General features: G+C 40.0%; 1 protein-coding gene across 1 annotated transcript in view; it reads right to left on the reverse strand.

The window, feature by feature from the left end:
* adgb (androglobin) overlaps positions 1-25,849 on the reverse strand; it is a 37,226-nt gene extending 11,377 nt beyond the window's left edge. The window contains 23 exon segments of the mRNA XM_034143674.1: positions 114-245; positions 1,023-1,116; positions 3,102-3,462; positions 4,047-4,214; positions 4,710-4,824; positions 6,735-6,870; positions 7,161-7,269; positions 8,158-8,259; positions 8,381-8,444; positions 8,607-8,718; positions 9,721-9,766; positions 12,374-12,527; positions 13,113-13,206; positions 13,617-13,791; positions 14,732-14,808; positions 16,641-16,807; positions 18,600-18,686; positions 20,295-20,434; positions 22,678-22,854; positions 23,103-23,174; positions 24,446-24,535; positions 24,701-24,857; positions 25,760-25,849. Coding sequence (XP_033999565.1) covers positions 114-245; positions 1,023-1,116; positions 3,102-3,462; positions 4,047-4,214; positions 4,710-4,824; positions 6,735-6,870; positions 7,161-7,269; positions 8,158-8,259; positions 8,381-8,444; positions 8,607-8,718; positions 9,721-9,766; positions 12,374-12,527; positions 13,113-13,206; positions 13,617-13,791; positions 14,732-14,808; positions 16,641-16,807; positions 18,600-18,686; positions 20,295-20,434; positions 22,678-22,854; positions 23,103-23,174; positions 24,446-24,535; positions 24,701-24,857; positions 25,760-25,827 — 2,897 coding nt within the window. The 5' untranslated portion in view covers positions 25,828-25,849.
* Between the last annotated feature and the right edge of the window lie 7 nt (positions 25,850-25,856).

Here is a 25,856-nt window from a genome sequence, read left to right on the forward strand (position 1 = left end):
TAATTGCGTGAAGGCAACATATTGGCATTTGTTGAAAATTGGATGCTTTTCAAGTTCGGTCACTGTCTGTCAGTGACAAGCCTAACAAGCGTTAAGTTACAATGTTCTCTAACCTAAAGACCAAGACCCAGGAATTGGCTGTGTCTTGGAGAGGGACAGAGTAATCAGCGAAGGAGACTCTGGTCCATTCATCCTGCTGACAGGGGTAGAGCTCTGCTTTACTCTCAGAGCGGTCAATGATATACCTGCGCAGAAAACACAGAAGAGCAGAGCACTTTCAGTACATTTATTTTCAATGATCTTTACATTTTGAATGTTAAATAAACACGTGAAAAGATCATGGGAATGTTTATTTGTAGAAAATATTTACACAAACTTATTTGAATAAACATAACTCTATTGTATCTGATTATGAGTGAAATCCAGTAAAATAAAAATACATTGACGTAAATGCACTTCTCCTCTCAGCGTGATCTTTGGCTCTGGATGTCAGTTAAGAAAAACACATGCTCAAAGGCACACCATCAACCCCCACTCCACCCTTCACACACGCACAGGCACACGCACACACGCTGACCAAGCTTTTCAATGCCTATGCACACACATACTTCCCCAGGCAGCGGGTCATTCGGCAGACGCTGCTAGCCGATTGGAACGAGGAGAGGATAAACAGCAGATGGTACCACTGGGAAAAGATGGAACACAATGTGGAAAATGCTCCCTGCCTGGCCGCCACGGGCCGCCACAACCAGGAGAGGGAGCAGATTCTGGGCATGCGGTGCAACAGGGGGGCTAAAGGCATGCCATACAACGAACACAACATTGGCACAGGACTGCAGTGGGAGCGCATGTATTCTCTCAAATAATAATAATAATAGTATTCTCTCAAATAATGAGATTTGTGTGATGAATACCTGCTAGGCTAATAGGGAAGAGGTCTTTGTCTTTGTGTATGCAATTCATACATTGTATGCACATTATTTATTGTCATTCAGAGTCCTTGTGGTTACGCATTTATTTACCGTAGCAAGAGGGCAGCATGCTTTTCTGCATCTGATTCAACCTTCGGCCAGATGTCTGAAAGGATCTTAGATGCACTGAGGTTCTCCTTCCTGCCTGAATTACATCAACACACACACAAACACATTACACACACACACATAGAAAAGTAGCCACCATTAAAGATTTAAGACAATCCATGTTGCTGTCTAACACGTGAACAAAAATAATGAAGCTGACCTAGCTCAGGGTATGAATCAGAAATGTCAAAATGCGTTTTTGTCTCATTCAGTGAGAGGTGTAGGAGGAGATTATTCACACCTTGACATTAACTGTCACACTCATCTCAGCCGACAGTTACCCACTCTGACAGAAGAGAACATTAGATAAAAGATGCAGTACCGTGTTCATGAAGATGTGTGTGTCAGTAAGTGTTTGTCTGTGCATATAAGTGAGAGAAATGCTCTGAAGAGACAGCTGCATGACACAAGTTAGGTGTCCTCACATCCTCCCTCCAGCTCAGCACTTGCTTTTCAAATGCCCCCTTTTCCAAATTGATACAGCCATTATAGCAGGCCGTGTCTGGCTATTGAGAGATGAAGACCTCCTATCATCTTTAGAATCACAGACAGGCAGACAGACGGAGAGAATATTAGGCAGCAGGTAAGAGATGAAGGAACAGTTGAAAAGAGGAGGGAGGGAAAAAAAGTGAGAAGTACAAACATATGTGGTATAAACAAATGTGCTGCATCATAAGAAAAAAAAAAAAGAAAAATTGAAGCTAGACAGGCATTGTTCTTAAAATATGATTGGTGTTTTGACATTACTGTAAGTGCCACTCTGAAGTAAATGCATACAATTTGGGAGAGCTTAACCATGACAGGCCTATGTCATAAAAGCCAAGCTATTCAGTGTGTGTGTGTGTGTGTGTGTGTGTGTGTGTGTGTGTGTGTGTGTGTGTGTGTGTGTGTGTGTGTGTGTGTGTGTGTGTGTGTGTGTGTGTGTGTGTGTGTGTGTGTGTGTGTGTGTGTGATCATGCCTATGCCACATACTGTAACCACCAGCATTATTTGTAAGGTTGCTGGTATAGATGGGTTCTATAATGATGTGGATGTTTTTATGTTTGCTATGATCGAAGCAAATGTTCAAGCCATACATTTTTTTACAAATTACATTAACGCAAATGATCAACCCTATTTTATGCAAATACTGCATATGTACATGAGGCTGTGTATATTCCAATGGCTGCAAGTTATTTAATGGGTGACAGTGTCAAGTGTTGCATCTGGAGAAGACACAGTTAGCTTCAGGTCTTGGTAAAAGCTACAGAATGTCTGAGCAATGAAAAGCTGCAAACAGTAGTGCACCTTCACAGTGAGATAATTACCACCAATTTTAGAGACAATAACATATAAAAAAGTATGAAACGGAAGAAGGTAACAAAATGGAAATAGGCTGCAAAAGAGCTGCATTTGCAGTGAAAAAGTATAAAAACATTATTCCAAGCAACATTATTGAATACATTTATTGATAAAAGCTACTCAGTTCTGTCTCTTATTAAAATGTGCATTCTTTCCAACAAGCTGTCCAGTCTTTCCAAGTCTTCACTCCCCCATCTTTCACTTGCTGTCACTATTGAGAGGTATGGTTATTGATGTAGGAATGTTGTGTTTACGCATGTGCACATTTCCCAGATATGTGTGTATTTCGCCTCTGTGGCTACCCCTCATCTGTCAGGGTGTATTAGTAAGATTGGTAGTCTCATCAATACATATTTGTGTCTCTGCTCAGATATAAGCCACTGGGCTAAATCAAACTGTGAATGATGTTTCATGTGTGTTCTCAGATATAAATAATAATCGACAAAAACGTATTCTGTTTGTTTTGATTTATTTTTCCCTTTTTTGGTTCCTTTAGCTGTCGCAAATGCTGTAGATGTGTTTGCTTTTCAAACATAGAGAATTGAGGAAATAAGCTGAATTCAAGACCACCCAATCAATATTTGGTGAGTATTTTGGACTTCTGTATGACTAAAAGATAGGATTCAAAGCTGACCATGCTACTTGAATTATTACATTCTCTGTGTGAATGAGAGTGTTCACCTGGTTCTGAGGTGTTTATTATTTCTCGAACCAAATGTCCTTTAAACCCAACCTGAATAATTGTGACTGCCTTTTTGTTGAATGTGGTCAAATGAAGGAAATAATGTAGAAACCATAGTAATTATATCTAATTAAATTGACTTAAAGCAGTGTAATGTAGTTTTGAGTATATACTTACGTATGCAGATGTACAATACACAGAAACAAACAAATGGCACTTACATGTATCAGAGTGTTCTTTGGGGTCCATTGCCAAAGGTGAAGGGTCAGCTGTGAGAGCTAGTACAGCAAAGCGCTCTTCTGATGTCAGCTTCCTGCCCAGAGCCTCACACAGCATGCTGTACACTGCAAAGTTAAACACCTACACACACAGTGATAGTGCAGGAGGGTGTTATCAATTGTGTGTCTGCATGTGAAGATGCTTATTTTCTGGCTGCTTAGATTTTTGTAATTACATCCTCATGAGTAGTTGGCTGTGAAGTTGGCTGAAGGAGTTAATATTCATTTATGAATCTTTCAGACAAGCCCCCTTGTTGCTCAAGTAGGTGGGAGGTTAGTCTGCACATCATTCACCTTTTTCAATAGCCATATAGATAAGTGTGTATATACACTGTGTCTGTCTTTACCAGTAATCAAAACCTACAGACATTGATAAGTATGAACTTTCAAGCTTGGAAAATTATAAAGCAATTTGATATCTTACTATTTTAATATGAAATGCTACTTTTACAAAGTAACAGCCTTGTACAAAAATGTAGCCTTGTAACCATGAGTATTAGCTTAGCACATTGTTAGCTTCTGGCCAGGACTGATCATTTTTAAATGGCAATTTCAGTCTTTAAACTATAATATCTGTTGCATTACCAAGCTAAACTATGTTAAGCAGGGTGAGGTATCCACTCAACGTACACAGGAACTGTGTGCCATCATAGGCTAACAAGCTACCTCTTGGTGTTCCCCTTTCGCCAGGCTGGTGTTGATGTTCTGCGGACAGTGAGTCTCTTCCAGGTTTCTTCTGGCTGCTGGCTGATCCTGCTCATCGCTAAAGGAAGACACCACTCTGGAGAGGGCCTTAAAGATGGAGGAGGCCTGCTCTATGAAACGAGCACTTTCCTGTTTTGAACAGGAAAACACATATCCAGATATAAATATAAAAAAAGATTATTATTAATCAAGGATTAATAGAGGATTGTGCAGCCTCTGCAGAGGTATTCATGCTCTGAGTGCTGTCTAGTTCATTTGTTGGGCAAACACTGTATATCTCAGTCAAAGCGTCCCTCTGTTAGAGCTTTAGTGAGTGAGGAAATTACTTTGAGAATGAGAAGGAAATGAAAGAAATATGCATATCACCCCTCATGCTATCTTGTGGCATGATGTATGTTTAAAGCTATCCACATCTCGATTCGTCTGTTTAAGAGGATGTATGAGAAAGCAGCAAACAAGTATAAATGTCATGTAGCTGTTAAAATGCATCCACAGATAAAGAAAACAAATATAAATGAATATTCCTTATTCAGAAAACAAGGTACAATTACCTTTCAAATCCACAAATACTTGTGTGTTTTGAAAGTCATCTGATTGTCAACTGATAACTAAAGCCCTCGTTACCTTGGTGAGGTTTGACATGATGGTTTCTTCATCCCCAAAGATGAAAGGTGTCTTGCTGTACAGGTGAACGTGGTAACCCAGTGCTGCCTTTGTCTGGAAGGACAACACATGGCGCCTATAAGGGAGAGAAATCATTCTAAGTATTTTCAAAACAACAACATAAATCCTGGTGTTCTGCACACTATAAATTCCTCTAAAACAGCGGGCACTCATCTGTTTCACCAGTGACCCTTTAAAGAGAGGTGAAGTCTTTTCATGAAGCCTTTTCACTGGCCGCATACTTTGCTACAAAGAGGGGATGTTGCCTTCTTAGATCATTTCACAATAACTGTTCTAATAAATAATCTCTCAACCTCTCAGATTTGTCTTGCACCTCCTTGCAATTCCTGGTTGGGCTCTTGACAATTTGTTCTCCCTTTTCAATTGGTAAGTACAGAAATGTCAAAAATGTTATGCTACTTAAATTAGGAAACTTATAGTAATCAGTACATAGAGAAACCCTCCACCAACCACTCAGTGACTACACCGTTTTTGGTAATTGTAACTGTACTATCATGGACAAAATGTGTGAAATAAGTGTGAATAAAATCCCTTCCTAGACTTAAGAGTAGTACTATGTTATTCAAGTAATACTGAATGGGTCAAACGGTCGGAAGTGCAGTAGCCTAATGTCCAATGTGCCAAGTGCCAAGTTGAGTTCACAGGGCCTTGTCAGCCATGAGAGAGTGGAACCCAACTTCCATGGCCCCATAAGCTTTACATAATTCAGCCATCACATCCTAACTAAATGGATGAGCACTGAGGCAGAGCTGGGCTGGTGCTGTAGAAGCAAAGGGGAGCGTAGAAAATATAAAGAGAGAAAGAGAAACGGATGGGAGGAAGGGTAAAAAAAGGTGAGGTGTAGGGGAGAGAATACAGGAAGAAGAGAGAAGTGGAGTGGAAAGGGGAAAAATGGGAGTTGTACGAAAGAAGAGGACAAACACCTCTTTTTAAATGAATGGACACACAGGACAGTGATGTATGTTCAAAAATGTGAAATAAGAAAGCATAGTATACCACATACAGTTAACATGGGCTAAAAGTGACATGCAAGAACTAAAATAGTGGACATGTTTTTAAAGATTACTGCTACAGAAAAGCCTGGATGTCAGCTATTCTCTCTTGGAGTGAGTGTGCCATGGGGCATTTGGGCATAATAAGTTGAGTGCGGTGTGTGATAATGGCTCAGTGGTAATTGCACTGCTGCATACAGTACCTGCATCTGACCCCAGAAACTAGGCCCTCTGCTTCTAGGCCAAGTAGCACCCATTAATAGAGAGTAGGACAGATGCTTTTTACCGCTTTTCAGAGCATCTAAAGTAGGCAGAAATCCTCTGCTCAATTTATGATAGCTTTAAGTAGATCTCTGCATAGCGGTGTGAAAAAGATCACAAGAAGAGTGAAAAGCTTCCTAAAAAAACGAATCAAAAACTCTCAAGGGTGCTGTTCAAAATATGCTTACAGGTTCCCATGATGAGAATTAAAGCTCTAACCTTGGCATCATTATTGCAATGCAGAGGAGCGCTTAGGGTAATTTGTCGTTATGGGTTGGAAGCTTGAAGTTGGAAAAAATAAATGTGAAGAATTGTGAGAAAGGATACCATTTTGTAAAGATAAGTATGTGAAATATAAAAGGAAATATGAGTTATTAGCCATCAAGTTTGATAGATTAGACTGGTCATAGTGTAAAACATTTGCCTATATGTACAGTAGAATATTTAATGAGCATTGCATGGTTATCAAAATGTTCCACAAGCAGAGAGAAGAATCAAAGTACCCCCATATCAAATATTGTACGTATGAAATGGCATACTAAACCATTACCTCCTGTGGGAGTACTTTGGTATTAGGTAGTGGGGATCCTCGTAAAAATGGTTGAGCATGCAGTCTATAAAATAGATTTGTGACTGTAAATTCACTTTATCTAAGCCTTTAATTTTGATCAATACAACACACAGTTCTCAGTATTCATTAAGGCTGTCCTACCCCGGGGGTAAGTTAAGCACGGCTGCTTTTGAGGTGGTGGTCTTGATAGTGAGAAATGGCAGCTCAGACTGCAGGCTTTTCCAGGAGTAGGTCTGGGCGGTGAGAACTGCAGACCTACATACTGATGCTTCTTTTTCTATGAAGTGTTGGAGAGCAAAGACAGAAAATGTGCATAGTGACAAAGCACATTGAACTATCATGAACACAGTAGGTTATACATTCATTAGATACATGTTTTTTTTACTGTTTTTAGGAACATTATAAACCTATACTGTATATCCCACACACTTAAGTGATAGTTTAGGACTTATGCAAATGCTTAGATATAGAATTATAACTGCTTGATTTAGTCAAGCGCCTTACATTACTTGCATCAGAAAATCTTTTTGCGTGCAGAAAATGTGTGTGCGTGTTCATAATCCTTACTCTCCTCGGCTGTATCCGCCCAGAGAAGCAGAGCAGAGAAGCTGATGTGGATCTGGGGATGCTGCACGCTGTCCACACACAGGTAGTGTGTGCCTTTTACCTCTGGACTCTGGGGAGGGGAAGATACCCACACACACACATAAGCAAACACGCACGCAAGCGCACGTACGCCACATGCACTGAAACAGACAAAGGCAGTCAAGGAAAAAGACAAGCAAAAGACAGAAAGAGCAGAAAGCCATAGGGAGGGGTGATGATAAACTGATAGAAGAGTGGCTTAAATAAGATACAGGGGGAAGGGAGAAGAAGAGGTGGGTGAAGTAAATAGGAAGAGATGAGTGAGTGAAAGAAGCATTTGAGGTAGCACCTAAAAGAAAGAGGCTAAGGCGGTGAATTTAGTCATGTAAGAAAAAGCAGCTGTGAGAGAGACAGTGAGAAAGACAAAGCGGGAGACAAAAGAGGGAGGGAAAAAAAGACAGATAGGGAACAAGAAAAGAGGGAGAGCATGCATACGTGTTCAGAGTGACAAGCAGACTCAGTACTCTATACACACAGGCGTATAAACACACACAGACATTTAAGACACACACACACACACACTTGCATATGTTCACTCATACAACTGCACAGGTGTGTTTATGTAATGCATGCTTATTTAAGAACTAAATAGATTCCTTAATTGCATGTTCTGAATTGGAAATATTGGGTTGACAAAAACACTATTAATTCAAAGTTTACTAACTAGCCAGATGCCAAGAATGTGACAAAAGTTCCACACATGACAACAGAGCCATCTCCATGAGAACTAAGCAAACATGTGTGGGTACTATGAACCCCGAATTGGTTGAATCGTATGGTAGATGGCAAAATGTGTGCTTATGTGCAATTGGTACATGTGTGTGTGTGTGTGTGTGTGTGTGTGTGTGTGTGTGTGTGTGTGTGTGTGTGTGTGTGTGTGTGTGTGTGTGTGTGTGTGTGTGTGTTTGCATGTGTGTACTTCAGGGCTTGCTACAGCAGATATCAAAGGAATGGATCCAGTGATGTTAGTAGCTGACCCAGTACAGTTGGTGCCTGTTGCAGTTTTGGGCAGGACGGTGCTCTGTGAAAACAAACAGCTATATTCATAACGACAAGTACAAAACTGACAGCAAGAACCAGCAGTAAATTGTAAAGATGCACAAAGTAGTCACTAGATTGTTTTGTGATGATGTAAACTATACCTTAAAATTAGATTTGTGGATCCGATGTGGGAAGCATTGTGGTGTATGGAAAACCAAGAGGGTCCTGGAAGAAATGTATAAATGAATGCCAGTTATTTATGAGCTTAGTAAATAAAAAGCAATTAGAAACATTATCACGTATTTCTTAGGCACCTCAACCAACGTGTTCATTTGTTTCTCTATTGGTACAGTCTGTTTGCAGTAAATATTTGTCTCTGTGTCTCACTGAAAGCATTTGGCAAAGTCATCCAGGTCCACCCAGGTCTCCTGCAGGATGGGATTGACGGGAGTCGTGGGGTCCGCAGTTAAACGATCCTCCAATGCAGTTTTGGGTCGATCTGGAGGGGAGGTTAATTTGTGATTGTGAGTGTTAATGATAAAAACATTTTGTTTAGTTAGACATCTGTTGTAAGGTAGCAAATGTATTTTTTAAATGTATTTATATTTATACATTTATTCAGTATAACTCCTGCAGTATGTAAATAAATAAAAAAACATGTCCTCATAAGGCTGAGTAAAATCTCAGTTTTACTGTTGTGTCTCATGCCACGCTTACCAGATAGACACTGAATTGCCTGTGAAATCTCCTTTATAAAAATGCTGCAAGAAGCAAAATGCCTTTCCTCTTGTGACTCATATCAAGTATTCCGAGACTCAAATCATTATCTTAAACACAGTGAGTCGAATTGGCCAAACTCCCACATAATGGCATAGTTTAAGCACACATGCACATCCATACTCCCACTCACTGACTCACACAATCTCAATGCATGCAGAGCAAAGTCATAGACGTGCACACAGTCACACACACTCCACCCATAAAACACACACACCCGCACACACAGACACCGTTGCTCTGCCCCCAGGCTCTTCTTGAAGCGAAATGTCTGATCAGAAAGCTGAGGCGTCAGGGGTCAGTGTCTCTGCTGCTGAGCTATGTGGTATGCTAGCTCAAACTGCAGGTGTTACTAAGCAACTAAACGGGGGCAGAGAGAAGGCAGGGAATTGGCTAGTTGTCATAAGGCATAATTTCACAGTCCCATCTTCTTCAAAGTGACTTGGTCAACTGATGGAAGCATGGATAGAAAGATGGAGGGAGAGAAGGCGAGATATGAAAAATGTCCAATCTCATGAATTGGACTACTCTACAAAGATGCTGTTTAATGCAACTCGAAGATATTGCCTCCATTCATCATAAAGAATAAAACAATATCAATGACCATCTACCCAATCTGGCATCATAATATTTGACCTTGGGAATGTGATCTTGTGTACTGATACAGTGTGGATTACTTTCAACATGAATGTTGGGACCAGCAGTGCAAATAAACCGTTTTTACCATTGGATATGTCATCGTTGTCCTTCTGCCTGTCCTCTGCAGTAACCTAAAGGGACAGAGAGAGAGAGAGAGAGAGAGAGAGAGAGAGAGAGAGAGAGAGAGAGAGAGAGAGAGAGAGAGAGAGAGAGAGAGAGAGAGAGAGAGAGAGAGAGAGAGAGAGAGAGAGAGAGAGAGGGATGAACAGGGAGTTGCTGATGGAGTAACACTGCCAGAGAAACGCATCCGCCCTCTAGTGATTCCATGCCAGCTGTGGTGTTGAGCCACTCTCGCCGTACACCACAGGACACGAGACCCGGTTTAATGTGACAAGAACTGCATCTCTCCTGCTAAAAACACCACCAGGAAAAACCAGCTCCAATATAATTCCACTGTCGGATGAAGAGTTATTATGTTGTTGAGCATGTTACTTCTCTTGGATGGGGATTACTCAACAGCTGTGATTTCATGCTTGTCTGCCCAACACAATAAAGAAAAATAGCTAATAAGTCATTGTCAAATCCTTCAGATACTACATTGTTCTGTCTGCGCCATGCGAGAGATGATGTTGCCAGGAAAAAGGCTTCACTGCTGCTTTAAAAACACAAGATAAATTCAAGTGCAAGAAGTGCTACACCTGTATCGACTAAACAAACTTTCCTCGAGGCCCCTATATTTGAAGTTCTTGTCTTAAACAAAGTTCCCTTGAGGAACATCCCTGGTGAATGTCCAGTAGTTTACTCTGAATAGGAATGATGTCTTTGTGTCGTGTAACTTTGCAGCAACCCCCGCCAAGACTTTCTGATGAGTCACAGTGAGTGTGTGTCTCTGTGTGTGAGTCACAACTTATTTGAATAAGTACCCAGAGACCCAGACAGACGGAAAGAGGCATGGTGATAGGGAGGCACACTTGACCTTCCCTCAACCACTAGCAACATTTTCACTGCCAATAAAAACAAATAAAGATGAGTTGATATAGGAGTGTGTACCACTTTGAGTCAAGCTCCAAGGCATGGGATGAGCTGTCCACCCACAGCATGATATGTATTAGATCCCTTACCTGAGTACAGTAAGGGGACAATGAGACTGATAGATGTTACACACAATGCTCGTCGGATTTTAATATGTTGCCATAAAGCGATAAAGCTATATTTATTGTGATTAGATCACAGTTTTGGTCGATTGGGGGAACAAGGCTCATTTCTATAATCCCACACTTTATGGGGTTTTAGTTTGGACTGCCAGACTAGAGCTAAGTATTGGCTCTCCAAAAGGTTATCTACACCTGAGGTGTAGCCCATTTCCTACATGAATAATATCAAATAAAATCAAGTAAAAGATATATTTTGGGCTATTCACAGCTCGCAGGCAGAAGGATTTCCATTGATCTCAGAGCCCAGACGTAGTGTAGCTAAAGAAGTATTGAAATGTATTTATCTGGCACAAGACAACTTAAACCGCGGAGGGGCTTTAGCGATTAACCACATTCCAAGCATTTCAGTTTAAAACAGCACCGTTTCACCAAGGTCTAATTCTTTTACCCACAGTAATGTTGAGTAAGTAGGCTAATGAGGGTATTAGGGACATCATGTGACACTGCCTTCTTATATTCTAGGTGTTAAGCCCAGAGATTGATACTCTTGGCCAGAGTAGAGACAAACACAGGAAGGGGTCTAAACAGCAACACCCCATCTCACTTAATGTACAGTGCCGTCAGCACGAGTGCCACCACGTGCTTGTGAAGAGCGGGAACACACCAAGCAAAAATGTGGCACACATATGACACATCCACAGACCAATACACATGAGTGCATGTGCACACACACATCAAACGACAAATCAAATTAGTGTGTCCATACTGCCCTAGCCTAACCGCTCTATAACTGGTCACAGTTACACAAGAGGGCGATTAATATGAACTCTATTTTTTCTCTGTATGCTAGGAATGAAGTGTAATAATGAACCCCCCAGGAGACACAGACACTGATGGCTCACCATCTAATTGCACTGCTTTTTTCATCAACGCAGTACACGACCTCTTCCTGTATGAAACCCACGCGCCCCGTTCCCCGCCACCACCACACCAGAGATTGTCTTTTCCCATCTCCCTCTGTTTCCTGCTCCACTTTCATCTCTCCCTGTCCATCTGTCTTCTTCTTTCCATTTTTCAGTCCCAATTTGTCTGTAGAGTTGTCTTCCTTCTTCCTCTTATCTGGCTTTTTATCCTTGTCTATGTCTGTGTTTGTCTCCCTGCTGCTGCTCTGAACCCCCCCTCCCTTCTCTCACTGGTTCTGTGTTTAGTCGATGTGCCCCTGGTCAGTGGTGGCCTGGCTGGGAGACAACAGAAGTGACTTTGAGACTGGGGGATGGCAGCCTTGTTGTCACTGACACACAGAGCTACTCAGATGAGCCTTCAACTGCATACTTACAGAGTAGACGGAGGGGAGAGAGAGGCAAACATGAAACAAGAAAATAATAATAAAGGAGGGAAAAAACATTTGGCAACAAAATTCAGACATCTGCTACTACTAATAGCATCACACTGGGTTTCACAGATCCCAATAACTATTTCAATAAATGGCTAAGGGTGACCTCAAAAAGAAGATTCTCTGTAACGTGCAAATCACACCCAGGCTGATTATAAAAATCAACCCTAGTAACCAGTAATTGTATGTACCTCTATTTTGCCTGTTGTGCTGTTTGGTTTGATTGTGGTGCGTTCAGCTGCGTCAGGCTCAAGGCCTCCTCTGCAATCAGTCTCCTCTCTCTCAGCGATGGAGACCAGAGGGGATCCATGGGATTGTTTCCCCTGAGCGCTCCTCCTGGCCTCTCTGTTACACAAAGATATAGTCATGCTCTATGTGGACATGGGTCATTTCATGATCATGACATACACACATCTCATGGTAACACATTTAGAAGTATTATACACCATATCATTTACAAATGAGTCATGCATGTCCCTTTATATGCATCAAATGAAACCATAACAGTATTATACCGTAACTGCTGTGTTCGGTGATTAATACTTTTTTAAATCTCTTTCAGTGAGTTTAGTAATAGTAAACTGGGAACAAAGCAATCCTAATGTGCAATTGTTAATGCAAAAATGTTTAATAAAATAAACTGCGCATATCATTAGATTTTTTCAAATGCTAACTGTATGTCATTCCTGCAGGGAGAACTGAAGCAGAGGTACAGTAGTAGATCATAAATAAAACTAATATGATCATGATAATATGTATTTCTTCCCCAGGTATTGGCAGTTTTGTTGCTTTCCTTCCTCTGCATTGAGCTCAGAAAAGGGTTAGCTGAGGACAAGTAATACAATTCAGTTAAACGAGCAGAAGTACATGAAGAAAGAAAAGACTCATCTAGTTTAATTTCTAAGTTTTAGATGATTAAAGTGTACGCACAGCTCCAGGATCGGGCCAGCGCTGCTCTTGACACTGTAGGAGAGAAAAGGGCTGGCCACCTCAATGAACTGCTCTGGTTTGGACAAAGAAAGCTCTGTAAAAAGAGAAAAGAAAAAAAGAACTCTCACATCATGCCAGCATGCTTTTTCACACTCCTGACTACATTTTTGCTCCACTCAGATCAGTTGATGTCAGATATGCCCGAGCCAGCAGCTATTTTCATTACAGAAATATTGTAGCTATCCTCCTTCTTTTCTCATTTCAACATGTGGTGCTGAATGCCCTCTGTACTGCAGGTTCTACATATCCTGCATTAGCACTCGCTCTCCTTTCTAGTCATTTTTATTTATGACATTCACCTACACTCTATCACACAATTTGTACTTTTCTATGTGTTAGATATCCTCCTCTGCATCCTCCTCCTGTTTTCCCCCTTCCAACCTTTTTCCAAACTTAATGTTAACATTTCTTCATTTCCTGCCTCTTTCTCTGTCTCTCTCTTACTCCGTGGTTCATCCGTGACATTGATCTCCTTCGGCGGACGGATGAGTTTCCATTGTGGTACAGGTGGAGGTTTGGGTGGTGCCTCAAGCTGGCAAGCCCGGGTTCTGGTCAACAAGACGATGTGGCTGCACAGCGAGGAGAGACCGTACTGACGAAGGCACTCTGAGGAATTAGCCTGTGTGTCCGCACATAGACAAAAGCACAGATATAAATACACATGCAGTAACAACCCATCAACATGTGAAACTCGGTAATATTAATAATTACTATCACCAGTAACCAACTCTACATGTTAATCACGTCAAACTGTTAAAAGGGGATTTTGACCCAAGATCAGAGAGTGGAGGTGATGCAACACCTCTCACAAAGGAAATCCTGTCCACCAATTAGCCTTAGCATGGGTATAAATAATAAAACAAGTGAAGCCTGTTGAGGGGAAGCATCCAAATAGAACACACCATGCCCCCCGGTCACAAGCCCTGTTATGTTTCATCTCCACCGCCCACTTTTACTTTAGGGCTTCAGAACATTTTTCACATTACTGTGCTACATAAGAGAGGTATGATGGCGTAATAGGGCCAATGCCAAAAAATGATATTACAGCGAGAGAGCGTTAGATCAACCTCACACACCACCGACGCCCCTGCTTGCCGTGCATTATGCCTGCAGTGGATGATCTAATCAAATGATACTTTGCAATCGGATTTAGCAATAAGGAATAACTCGTGATTTTAGCCCTGAAACACCTTAAGCTTCCGGAATTTGCAAACTCAATGCTGTGTAATAAGCCTTTATAATGCATGCAATGGACAGCCATGTTCCATACTGCTGCACCTCCTCGCGCACACGTGCAGAAGTGACTTGGATAGTTTTAAAAGTACTTAAATGTATCTTAATCTCTCAAATGTAGTGTTCAATTATTAATATGTGGGAGTTGCTTGGATCAAATGTGGCCATTTAAAATTGTCTTTATATTTATTTATGTCTATGTGTGCAAGATAGCAATTTCTTCACGCAAATGTGTCTCGTTTCAGTGTGACTGAAGTAAAGAAATCTGTATGAAATGATCAGGTGTATGCATAGCAGCGGAGAGCAGGGATAGAGAAAAGACATACCATTTGTCCAAACCCAAAGGAATTATGATGTGGCTGTAAAGGGTAGTAGCTGGCACACACCACTACCTCAGGGGTACCTGAGGAAGTCACAAAGAAACTGACATAAGTAAACCCCACATGCAAACTCACAGAAACACAAGTAAACACAGACAGTCCAACATGGATACAAAATATATATACACTCTGTGACTGACATTTTACACCTTGCAATGTATCAGTTCGCAGTGCAATTTACTACAATTTAAATTATGGATTGACTCGGATTAAATGCAACGATAACGAAACTAAGTGCCATCTAAAAGTAAACCTAATAAAGATGATAGAAAGTGTAATGTAATGTGTAGCCCTGGAGATCTGAAAGCACTATTGGCCTCCACAGGTATAAATAAGGCAACAAGAGAGTATGTAGGTTATCTATGGATGGCCCTGCTTCTATGGGGCATCTTAGAGTATGTGGTATGAGGAGCACATGAGCCATGAGACATGGAAAATCAATTTGAAGGACCGTAGAGAAGAGAGCACGGCTGGACTGATATAAAGGCTGCGCATTAAGTATTGAACAGAGAAGTGCTTCTTATGCTGCATAGTGATTTATGCATTTCAATGTATGTACTTCAATGGAATACAACAGTGGGCACAAAAACAGTGAGACAGAGAGAGAACGTGTTTTGGTCTTTGCATGCATGTATATGAGGAGCACCTTTTTCTAGAGGAGAAATGTTTTTGAAGTAATGCATGTTGGGAATACGTGTCATTGTGTTAGTAACACTTGTATTCCTGTACATCAGCAGAATGAAAGGAGAGACAGAGGAACAGATTGCAGGCAAACAGGGCAGGTGGGTAAATACGAGGGCAAGAGAGGGAAGAGTGGAAAAGGACTTCCTGCTGTGGCCCAATCATGTTGATTTAAATACTTTAAATATTTTGTTTTTCAGTACATATGATTCTTTAAATTAATTGTACAACCTAAATAAAGCTTAAACTTTTTAGAATGCGTTTACACTGCACTACTTCTTAATGTCTTTCATTTTGTGTTGAAAGGTGCTATATAAATAAACTTGCCTTGCCTTGCCTAAACTCTATCCCTCTAAGTTAATGACCTGAAACATCTTCAAGCCACACACTGTTTTCTGAGGACATGTTTCAATCCTGCCTTCATCACATACCCACATTTAACTTGGGAGGCTCTTCTGCCCTGCGGGAACACCAAATAATTCACCCTGCCACTGCACCCTCTGCTGGTTTATTTATAGTCCACCATACACATATTAACCCTCCCTGCGCTCCATAATACATGAGCTTTAGAAAACAGGAAGTGATGCTTGAAACAACAGGAAAGAGGTCGCAGAGCACTGGCTCAGAATTGAAGGTGTTTTGTAATATGTGTGTGAGCGACCTTCAGCCGGGAGTGTATTTCAAGTCTCACAGCAAAACATTAAACAAATATGAATGTTGCAAAGATATATGACGTATTTCTGGAATAATAGAATGGTATCATTGATAGGATTGAGTTTCTGTAGGACAATGAAATATTCATTGTCACGCTCCATAGCAGTTGAATTATGGATACAGAGGGAGGAAAATAGAGATTTACACACACAGTGCATTTACAAACTGTAGATATATACAAATACTGCATACAGTATAGCGCAGCACATATAGTAGTAGACCATCGATATCATTTGTCAAACAGCCCACTGATGGAGTAATAAGCTGTAAGTATTATGTGCATTCGAATGCTCTCAATCTAATGGATGATTGATTTAATTGACTCACTCAATTATTGTGGAAGCAGAGTGTGTAATAGAGATGTATGTTTCCGGGTATGCATGTTTGCATAATTGCATGCCTTTCTGTGTTTGTGTGCTTTTGTGTGTGTGTGTGACTGTGGCACAGTTCAGTCCTTTACTTTTCTCCTGCTCTGCGGGATCATTCTTGCTGTCATTAAAGCTAGAATCTTTCCCTGCAGCTGAATCTGCAGTCTGAAGCTTCGTCCCCGGCAAACTCTCATCCGGTAATGTAAATATCGGAAGGGTTTCTTGTAAGAAATCCCAGGTTTTTCCCAGGTTTACGGACCTGAAAGGAGGTAAAAGAAAATAGGATTAGGAAATAGACGACAGTATTATAGTATTTGGTTGAAAACACCTGCATTTTTAAGATGGATTTGACTGTAATTTATTTTGCTTCCAATACAAAATGTTTTGAGCAAGCAGTCAGCTCTCAACACAATGACTTCTGCCTTAACAGATGAAGTCTACCATTTCTTCACACTGTCTTAGCACTGAGACTACTGCAGTTTCTGTTCCTGTTACTGTATACATCCCCCTATTTGCAATACAATGGGCTGCAGTTCTTACATCATTATTTAGAATACATTTAGCTTCTGCAGGCAAGGCAAGTTTATTTGTATAGCACATTTCATCCACAAAGGCAATGCAAAATGCTTTACATAATGCTTTTAAAACTATTTTAAAGCATGAAGACCTTCAAATGCAAATCAAAACAGAGACCTAAATGAAACACAACCTCACTGACACAATCTAACATATGCGTGTTAGAAACCAGTGAAGAATGACATTGAAACAGGTTCCTAGCCTCCTTACAATGCCAGATGTGTGGGTCATCTCAGTACACTTGCTGAAAGTATGGTAAAGCAAGTTAGTGTACCAGAATAAGTGAGCACTATTGTTATGTGTGATAAGCAACTCAAAGGTATAGTATGAGGTCATGTTATTTTCTTTGAAGAACATCACTGTGTTGTTAGCTTAAAGGTTTACTTTATGGATTTTCAGCCTGATCCTGTCATTCTAATGTGAGGAGGACATCTACTCTTTGCTTGAACTGCAGCCTGCACTTCTTTTTGAATACTGAATGTATCTCCATAAGAGGGCATAGACATATTGTTGGTAAAATAGTTCCTCCATCTTGTTAGCTCAGCAGTTGTGGAAGGTAGAGACAGTCCAGTGGTTGAAAATGATGCACCAGGGCATCATTTTGACCAAAAAACGAGTACAGTTTTCTGGGTTACAAAAACTTCTCCTCTGTGCTAATTGTTAGCATTAACCAGAATAATGAAAATCACAATTCTTCTTATGCCAAACAGCTGCCACTATATCATGCTAGTAGTACACAAGCAAAACACTCAACACGACCATTAATATTTTACAGAACAGAAATTAGAATGTTGTGGCCACAATATAGGTATAATTGCATTTTTGTCAATTGAAATGGTAGCAGATGTTGTAAATAGAATTGTATGTATGTACAGTATGTGTGTGATGTGTGGGGGTGTGGGAGAATGTGTGTGTACTGTACGTGCACATGGGACTGCAGACCCACGTGTCACGAATCAATTCGTAACACAAACATGTACAGCCCCTGAACGTGTTGATGGATTCCCCAGACACACACTAACAGCAGCTAACCTGCTGAGCTACAGAGAATAACACCACCCAGCTCCACTCCTAAACACTGTTGCCCTACTGAAGTTCCATCACTGACAAGCCGGGATTCTCCACTCCTCTCCTTCATTATAAATCTGCTTGTTTCTCAATAGTTTCTCCCAAAGTGTGACTTTCCATACCATTGTAGACAGATGCACATTTTTCTTTCTTTGCTACAGTAGATTCTATAAAATGGTATATTTGACAGGAAGAATTCACTGCTTGTCAAACTGTGTGATTGCCACAGCCTTTGATGTTATAAACTATCAGATATTAGATAGTCCCACTTTGGGTGGGATAGCAGCAAAGAAAGATTATCAACGGCATTAACATAGGCACAATTATGTAAGTCACTTATCTATGGATTTAGGAAGTGATGCAGAAGACAGAGGTACAAGAGTGGATCAGACCAATCAGGACCTTACCTTAAAGGACGGATTTCTGGGATCCAGCCAGTGAGGGTTTGGATAAAGCTGAACTCACCCATCTCCCTGCTGGCCTCTGACGTTACACTGGGAATCAAATACACAAAAAACTGTAAGAAAAAGACAAACTAGAGACTTCCTATAGTGGCATTGAAACAGTTCTAAAATGAAACCTGTGATGTTATGGTTTCAATGTGAAATCACAAACATGTTTCCCACTAAATTGCGTTAACTAATGACAATGAAACAAAAATTATTAGCACTTCCTCTTGTTTTACGTCTTGATTTTAGCATCATGTTTAGTACTGACACCAGAGAAGAAAACAAGGTAACATTTTAAACAAGATGTTTGTGACAATAATCCATAACAAAGAATGCCAAAACAATAGGATGTTCAAATTGACTCTAGTTACAAAATAATTGATTAACACAATTTGACCATTTAAGGCACCATTCAAAGCTCATATAGGTCAACAAGTAAAAAGTGTTTGGTGTTATCATAACCAGCCTGGACTTTTTCTGCCGTCTGTTTGACTGACTGTCAAAGGGACAGGCTGATCTTATATTCTTCATTTTGAAATGTGTCGTATGTGTAACGCAATTATAATTGAAGTCGCTTTAACCAATTTTCTGGTGTGTGTGTGAGTGTGTGTCCTTCGCACACTATTCTCAGTTGAAACAGATGCCTGCAGCAGCTCTAATTGGCCCTCTTGGGATCCTGTGGCCAACCTGTCCAGTCCACAGTCATGATACAAGAGAAAGTGAAATCAATACAACTAGATGAGTAATGCCAAAGCACATAAGCAGTACAAATCTTAAAAAGCTGCTCGACACAAAGGTGATGGAGCCTTAAAACTAATCTTTTTGTTTAAAAAAAGACTACATCCTTTCATATGAGCCCCAGCAGACACCTGGGCAAAGTTTGGGACTATTTCAGTACGAAGAACTTTCACTATGGTTCATAAATAATTTGCAAGGAAAAAGACTCCTTTGTTTCCTGTCTTGGATAAAACATTTATGTCTCGACCTTTTGTGAACACTGGAACAGCCACCTTTACACACGCCATGCTGCCCCATCACAGACACACATAACGCCTGTCTGTCACCGAACTCAAGACAGCCCCAAGGCAGAGAGTAGGTCACATGAAGGTTTGGTGGCAACTCAGCAAAACACACTTTAAGGGGTTCTAGTGCAAGTGTACGAGCTTTAAGTAGTTTAGTTTACTTCATCAGGTGTTAACACGTCAGCTTTTAAAAAATGTCCCCAATAGTTCAGCATGAAACATTAGGTATCTTTTACACTGTGATCATGAATACTTTTTTAATCTGATTTGATCTGGCAGGGTCAAAATGTTAAAAATAATAATTTAAAAAAAATCACAGTAAGTTCAATATCCTACCTTTATTTTGTTCATTGCAAATTACTCTAATGAAATTGGGTAATGGTACCATCCTTAACACTGCTTTACTTAGGCAGGCTTAGTGTAAAGTGTAAATAGTATAATGGGTAAATATGCATAGTGCATTTTTAAGGTGGTCTAATTTGAGTTAGGGTGCATAGTTTGAATAAACTTGGAATAAGCTGGAGTCTGTTCCTCAGCCCTCTTACTTTAAGACTATTAGAAATGTTTCTCAACTCCTTGCGGCAGTACTGAGACGCTTATGTAGTTTCTGCTGGAATGTACGGTAACTCACTTTGTGTTGGCCACCTTAATGAGAGCCTTAGCCAACAACATTGGCCACAGCTCTGACTGACAGGTGGAGGCTGGGAGAAGCAAGTTGTTTTCTTCATCAAATGGCATTGAATCATCTACTGTTATCTTCCTCCAACAACCCTGAAAACAAGGAAAGAACAAACAGTGAGTGAGGACGTGTAATCAAAGCAAATGAACTAAATAATTCAACATTTTATATTTTTTAAGTTCCTTAGAGTGGCACAATTAGATACTGCAGCTGTGTTCCAGAACATAAAACTCCATAATTACACACAAAATAATCATCTTAAAAGAGGCATCATCTCACAGTATATTTGTAAAGCTGATCGAATGGTGCTTTTTGCACTGATATTTGAGCTGCTGTATGTTCACATTTGGAAATGAGAGCTTCTGAGACCAGAATGGAGCAATGCCTTCAGGCCTATACTGAAATGGCACTGACATCGGCTGATTAGTTATCAGCTGTTAAATCATATGCTCATTAATGCCTCATCTTGCTGATCATCAGCTGACTAGTAACATCCAATAAAATGTGTATCAGTGTGTTAGGCAGCTTTCATAACCTTACAAATCTCACTTTGATTCTGCTGATACCTTCATGACAACACAGGCAGCATCATCAACCACTGATCTAATGCTCATGTACATTAACAGGTTTCAATTAATCTGTACTGAAGTGTTTTATATTAATTGTTCAAATTAACTTAATAACAATTTACAGTGAATTCCTTGACCCTAAATCTTTCTGACTGAAAAAATGGTTCATGCTAGGGAAAGATTGCCTAACTCGTTTAAACAGTCAGTACATTGTGGTTAGGAAAACAACTGCATTTAAAGGAAATAAGAGGAACTGATGTGATTGGCCAGCCCTAGACTGATACTAGCCCTGGACATATTCACTGCCGAGGTAATTTCTTGGATTTCTCCTCCATTTCTAAATGTGCCACAGGTGTCACTCAGATCACATTTTTCCTCAAAGCGCAATGGGTAACACGTGACCTCAAAATCTGATCCGAGGACATTTCCACACCTCTCCTAGCATCAGCTACCTTGCAACCTGTTTGGTGTCAAGGATTATTACATGCTGCCTGTGGTGTGGTCTGTTTACTGGCCGTCTGGGGGAGTTTCACACTGCTTGTAAGAAAAAGCAGGTCATAATCTGACTGACTGATCACAGCTGTGCCTCTCCTTACAAATCAGTGTGCCCTAGCATAACTGTATACAGAGTGGGCGAGCAGACTTTCTTTCTTGCTTGTTCTTCTACTTTCTTGTCAAACCATCGCCCCGAGGAAGAGCTGGATGTGTTCGGAGACGGGGTAAAATACAGCGTGAAAGGGCAAGTAAGAGGAGAGAGGAAGAAGAGGCGGAAAGGAGAGACGGAGCTGAGGGACTGAACAAAAACGGGCTGAGAAAATGGGAATGGAATGGGTATTCACAGCGGCGTGAAGGAGAAAAGAAGACTGGTGTGAATTGGAACAATAAGGAATCATATGAGCAGTAGATAAGAGAGTAGCCTATGAGCAATAACATGGGAGGAAGCAGGAAGGATGAATGGGGGCTGGGTGCTTAATGCCATCTCAACAACCATCTGTTAGCGTGCTATGGTTGGCACGGGGACTGCTGCCTACAACCGTGTCATGCTTGTTTGTCAAGGCAAGAGTCACAGTGCTACAGAACACCATCAATTTTAGCTCTCTCTCTTTTTTCACTTCCTCGTTGACCCAAATTGTTGTGCTGGAAGAAGTTTCCTTTCTGAAATGACACAATGATTTAGTGTCCACTACTTACAGATCTGTGGCAAGCAACACACATACTGAAACAACCAGACCAACAATATCAAGATGTATCCCAATGCAATGATGGTCTTTGATCAAAAGGGAAACACCAGAAATATCTTAACACTTAAATAAAATCTATTTGAATGACATAAAGCCCTACCATGGTTGTGCCTGCTCTCATGATCTTACTTGGCGTGGATACTCAATTTTGAACATGACTTCTATGAAGCAAGCTGACTCCTGTCAACCTTATCTACTCGTCAGGCAATATGAAGCCCGTCCACTTATGGCACAGTAGTGAGACTGATTGATCTGAGCTCTGAGTGGATAAGGCTTTCTCATCCCTCCCCCCCGCTCCAACCCTTAGTCAATCCCCATTCCTCTTTCATGGGGCCTGCTAAACAATACAATGCAATCTTAAGTCATCCATTGCCTCAAGTGTGCCTCTAAAATGTTAATAACAAAGAGGCATTGAGAAGCAATGACTTCACCTGCATGTCAGAAATGTAGTTTTCTTAAAAACTACTTTTTAAATAGACTAAGAGTAGGTGGATGTTTGTGTGTATGTGTGTGTGTCAGGCTCACCATCCAGTAGAGTCTGACCAGGTATTTTCCATAGTTGTTGTAGAGTGGCACATGACCTCTGCCCACCTTACACAGCGAGTAGATGGGATCCCAAGGTCTCCAAATATCTTGTTTTGTATCTGAATTGTTATGCAGCGTCCAAACTATATATATCTCACTGATGATCCACCTCATCAGCTAAGAGTAGAGTAGAGAAGGAAGAGAAACATTATCATGAGTTAACCGACTATCAACCTTTAAATCTCTTTCAATATCATTCACAAAATCAATAGGGCATTGCATTACCCAAGTGTAATTCACTCTGTCATTCAAACGTCACCCTGTCTGACATCTGAATTACACTATTCAAGTGCTGATCAATACTGGTTAGTGAAAAGTCAGTGCAATGCTTTATAGAAAAGAAGAAATAACAATTGAAAACAAACCTCACTGCAAATCAGATGATCATTTGGGGAGATCAGTTCAAAGGTCATTGGATTCTCAACAACTGTGATACCCTAAAATAGAAGATTGCAATATATAATATAACAATTAAATAAAGAAAACTTTCACAGCCAGATGACTGACAGAAAAGCTTTATGCACTCAGAATATTTTACAGTGTGTGGTTGTATTTCTACACATCATAACTAGTCATTATAAATGCACACATTGGCCATCTTGCGTCATCTGTTTATAATTGACATGAATATGTAACCCACTTAACACTTCTCTCCTCCTCAAAAGGTCCTCAACTGGTCTAACCTCACCATGATACTCCCAAGACTGTGTCTGCAATGAATATTTCAATATGAAGTTAATATATTCTACCATGTTACTAATTAAAACTGATTAAATGGGTCAGATGGTGGGGAGAGAGATCAGCTGAAGGTCAATTAAGGTTGTGTTCTCTCGAGACGTCACAGCAACTCTAAGAGGGAACCAAACTTGAAAATATTTCCGTCAATAACACAGCTCTGTAAATAAGGACCGCTATAGACTAATGAAGAGAGTTTCACAGTAGAGCCTCGCCTGCGTCTGCATAGCTGATTGCTTTTGTGTTTATCCCGTGTTCCTCTTGTATGAAATTAATTAAATGCTTTCGGCATCTTGAGTGGAAAGGCAGCTTTTTACCTGGCAAGGACTAAATGTAAAAGCAGGGAGTTTGCAAAAATAGCTTAATACTGCACTGAGAGAGGGGGAACAGAAAATCGGAGTGATTAAATTAAAACTATATTGGAGGTGACTACAGAGAAGATATCCTTAACTACATTACATTACATTACATTGCATTTCACATTATGTGGCAAAGAAATACACTTTGCCAATACAGCTAATGGCTGCAACAAACAGCTACTTAGAGTAATTCCCCTGACATGTTTAATTAGAAAACGAATACTTTCTGCAAGTATATGTAGTCTATTTGTCATTGTTATCTACAAAAAGGGGGACATAAATGACAAGTGACTTTAAAACTGGTTATTTTTTTTATACATATACTGTACATTTAATTTCCAGTGATATCAGAAAATTGAAGCCCTAGCTAAATTGAAACCATTAAGTAATATGAAAGAAGTGAAATTGTTTTTTCATGCGAGTTGACATTAAATCATTTTTCTAATTTATATGTGTACTGTATACCTTCATGACCAATGTGCTTTCTCCTGTTTATTATTGTTTCCTATTTTAACCACTAGATCCGATATACTAAAACAGACCTTCTAAGCGTATGTTTATCATTATACAGTGCAATAGAATACCTGTCATTTTGGTACTACACATGATGTTACCTTGACAATAAACTCTGTAGGACGTTTCCAGGAGTGCACTTTCACAGATGGAGGCAGGGATATTTTTCCCTCAGGATCTTCAAAAAAATGCTAAAGAAAAAGCAAAAAAAGTTAATTTGATACGGAAACACAACAAAAACAAAGAATAAAGATACATTTAGTTGTATAGTGAAATAAAACACTTTTTTGATAGTACACTGAACAGTACACCAATATATCAATATACAAAACAACAATTGTATACTCCAGATTTACAGCATTGGGACTCTTGTTCGAGTTTCCATCAGCTCCTTTACTTGAGTCCCATTTCTCCAGGTTGACTTCTGAGTCATTCCACTCGGGCCAAATGGGAAACCTGCATCTCCAAACACCTCCAAGGCTCTCATAGGAAGTTGCTCCTACGGACGATGCTCTGAAATAATGACATATAAACTATTCATTAAATGTGTAAGCTTATTTTATTTTTTTTGGCAATATTTAGCAAAAAAATGTGCCAGTACTGTACCAGACATTCAGTCCAGTATAACCCTGTTTTTGTCATGCCATATGCGATGTAGTGACATCTTTTCTAAAGTGATTACTTGAGGTTTTGACGTACAGAAACACATTGGCTCAAAGTAACGAACTACATATACTCAAGTACTGAACTTAGGGACCATTTTAGGTAATTTAGGTACTTTTGTTGAGTATTTCAATTGTTAGCTTCTTTGTACTTCTACCACAATTCAATTCAGAAGTAAATCATGTACTTTTACACTACATGTATTTAATAGATTTAGTTACTTTGCAGATTTGGATTAATGATGTGAAATAAAATCAACACTTACAGTAAATAAGACTTTTGTTACACCTTCAGTAACATTCACAAGCTACCCTGCAGTAAATAAAGTAAGTAACATTTGGTGCACCTTTCCCAGCTTTGATAACACTCTAATCAATGCATCAATAATTATAATCAAAACATATACTATTTATTATTCTGAATTTAAAGCTAATACTTTTGTATTTTTATTTGAGTAACATTTGGAATTCAGGACTTTTACTTGAAACGAGTATTCCTACACTCTGGTACTTTTACTTAAGCACAGGAAGTACTTCTCCCACCTCTGCGGAAACAGATAGATAGTACATATTTGTGAACCATTCATAAAACCATTAATTCAGCCACAGTTAATAAAGTATGGTGTCTCGATTAGTACATACTGAATGCTAACGTTAGCTTAGTTGTTTGCTGATATGCTGCTAACGCTCACGTTAATGCTAACAACAGCTGGTCTTAATTAACGCCCGATTGCTAACATTATCCGAACTCACTCAGTCGGTCGTTCGGATAAAGAGACTTTACTGGAGGTCTCCTTTTTCTTGAGTGTTGCCTTAGACATTGCCCCTGGTAAAATAAACCTGCAAGCAA

Source organism: Trematomus bernacchii, unplaced genomic scaffold, assembly GCF_902827165.1.
Source record: "Trematomus bernacchii unplaced genomic scaffold, fTreBer1.1, whole genome shotgun sequence".
In the NCBI taxonomy this organism is placed as follows: domain Eukaryota; kingdom Metazoa; phylum Chordata; class Actinopteri; order Perciformes; family Nototheniidae; genus Trematomus; species Trematomus bernacchii.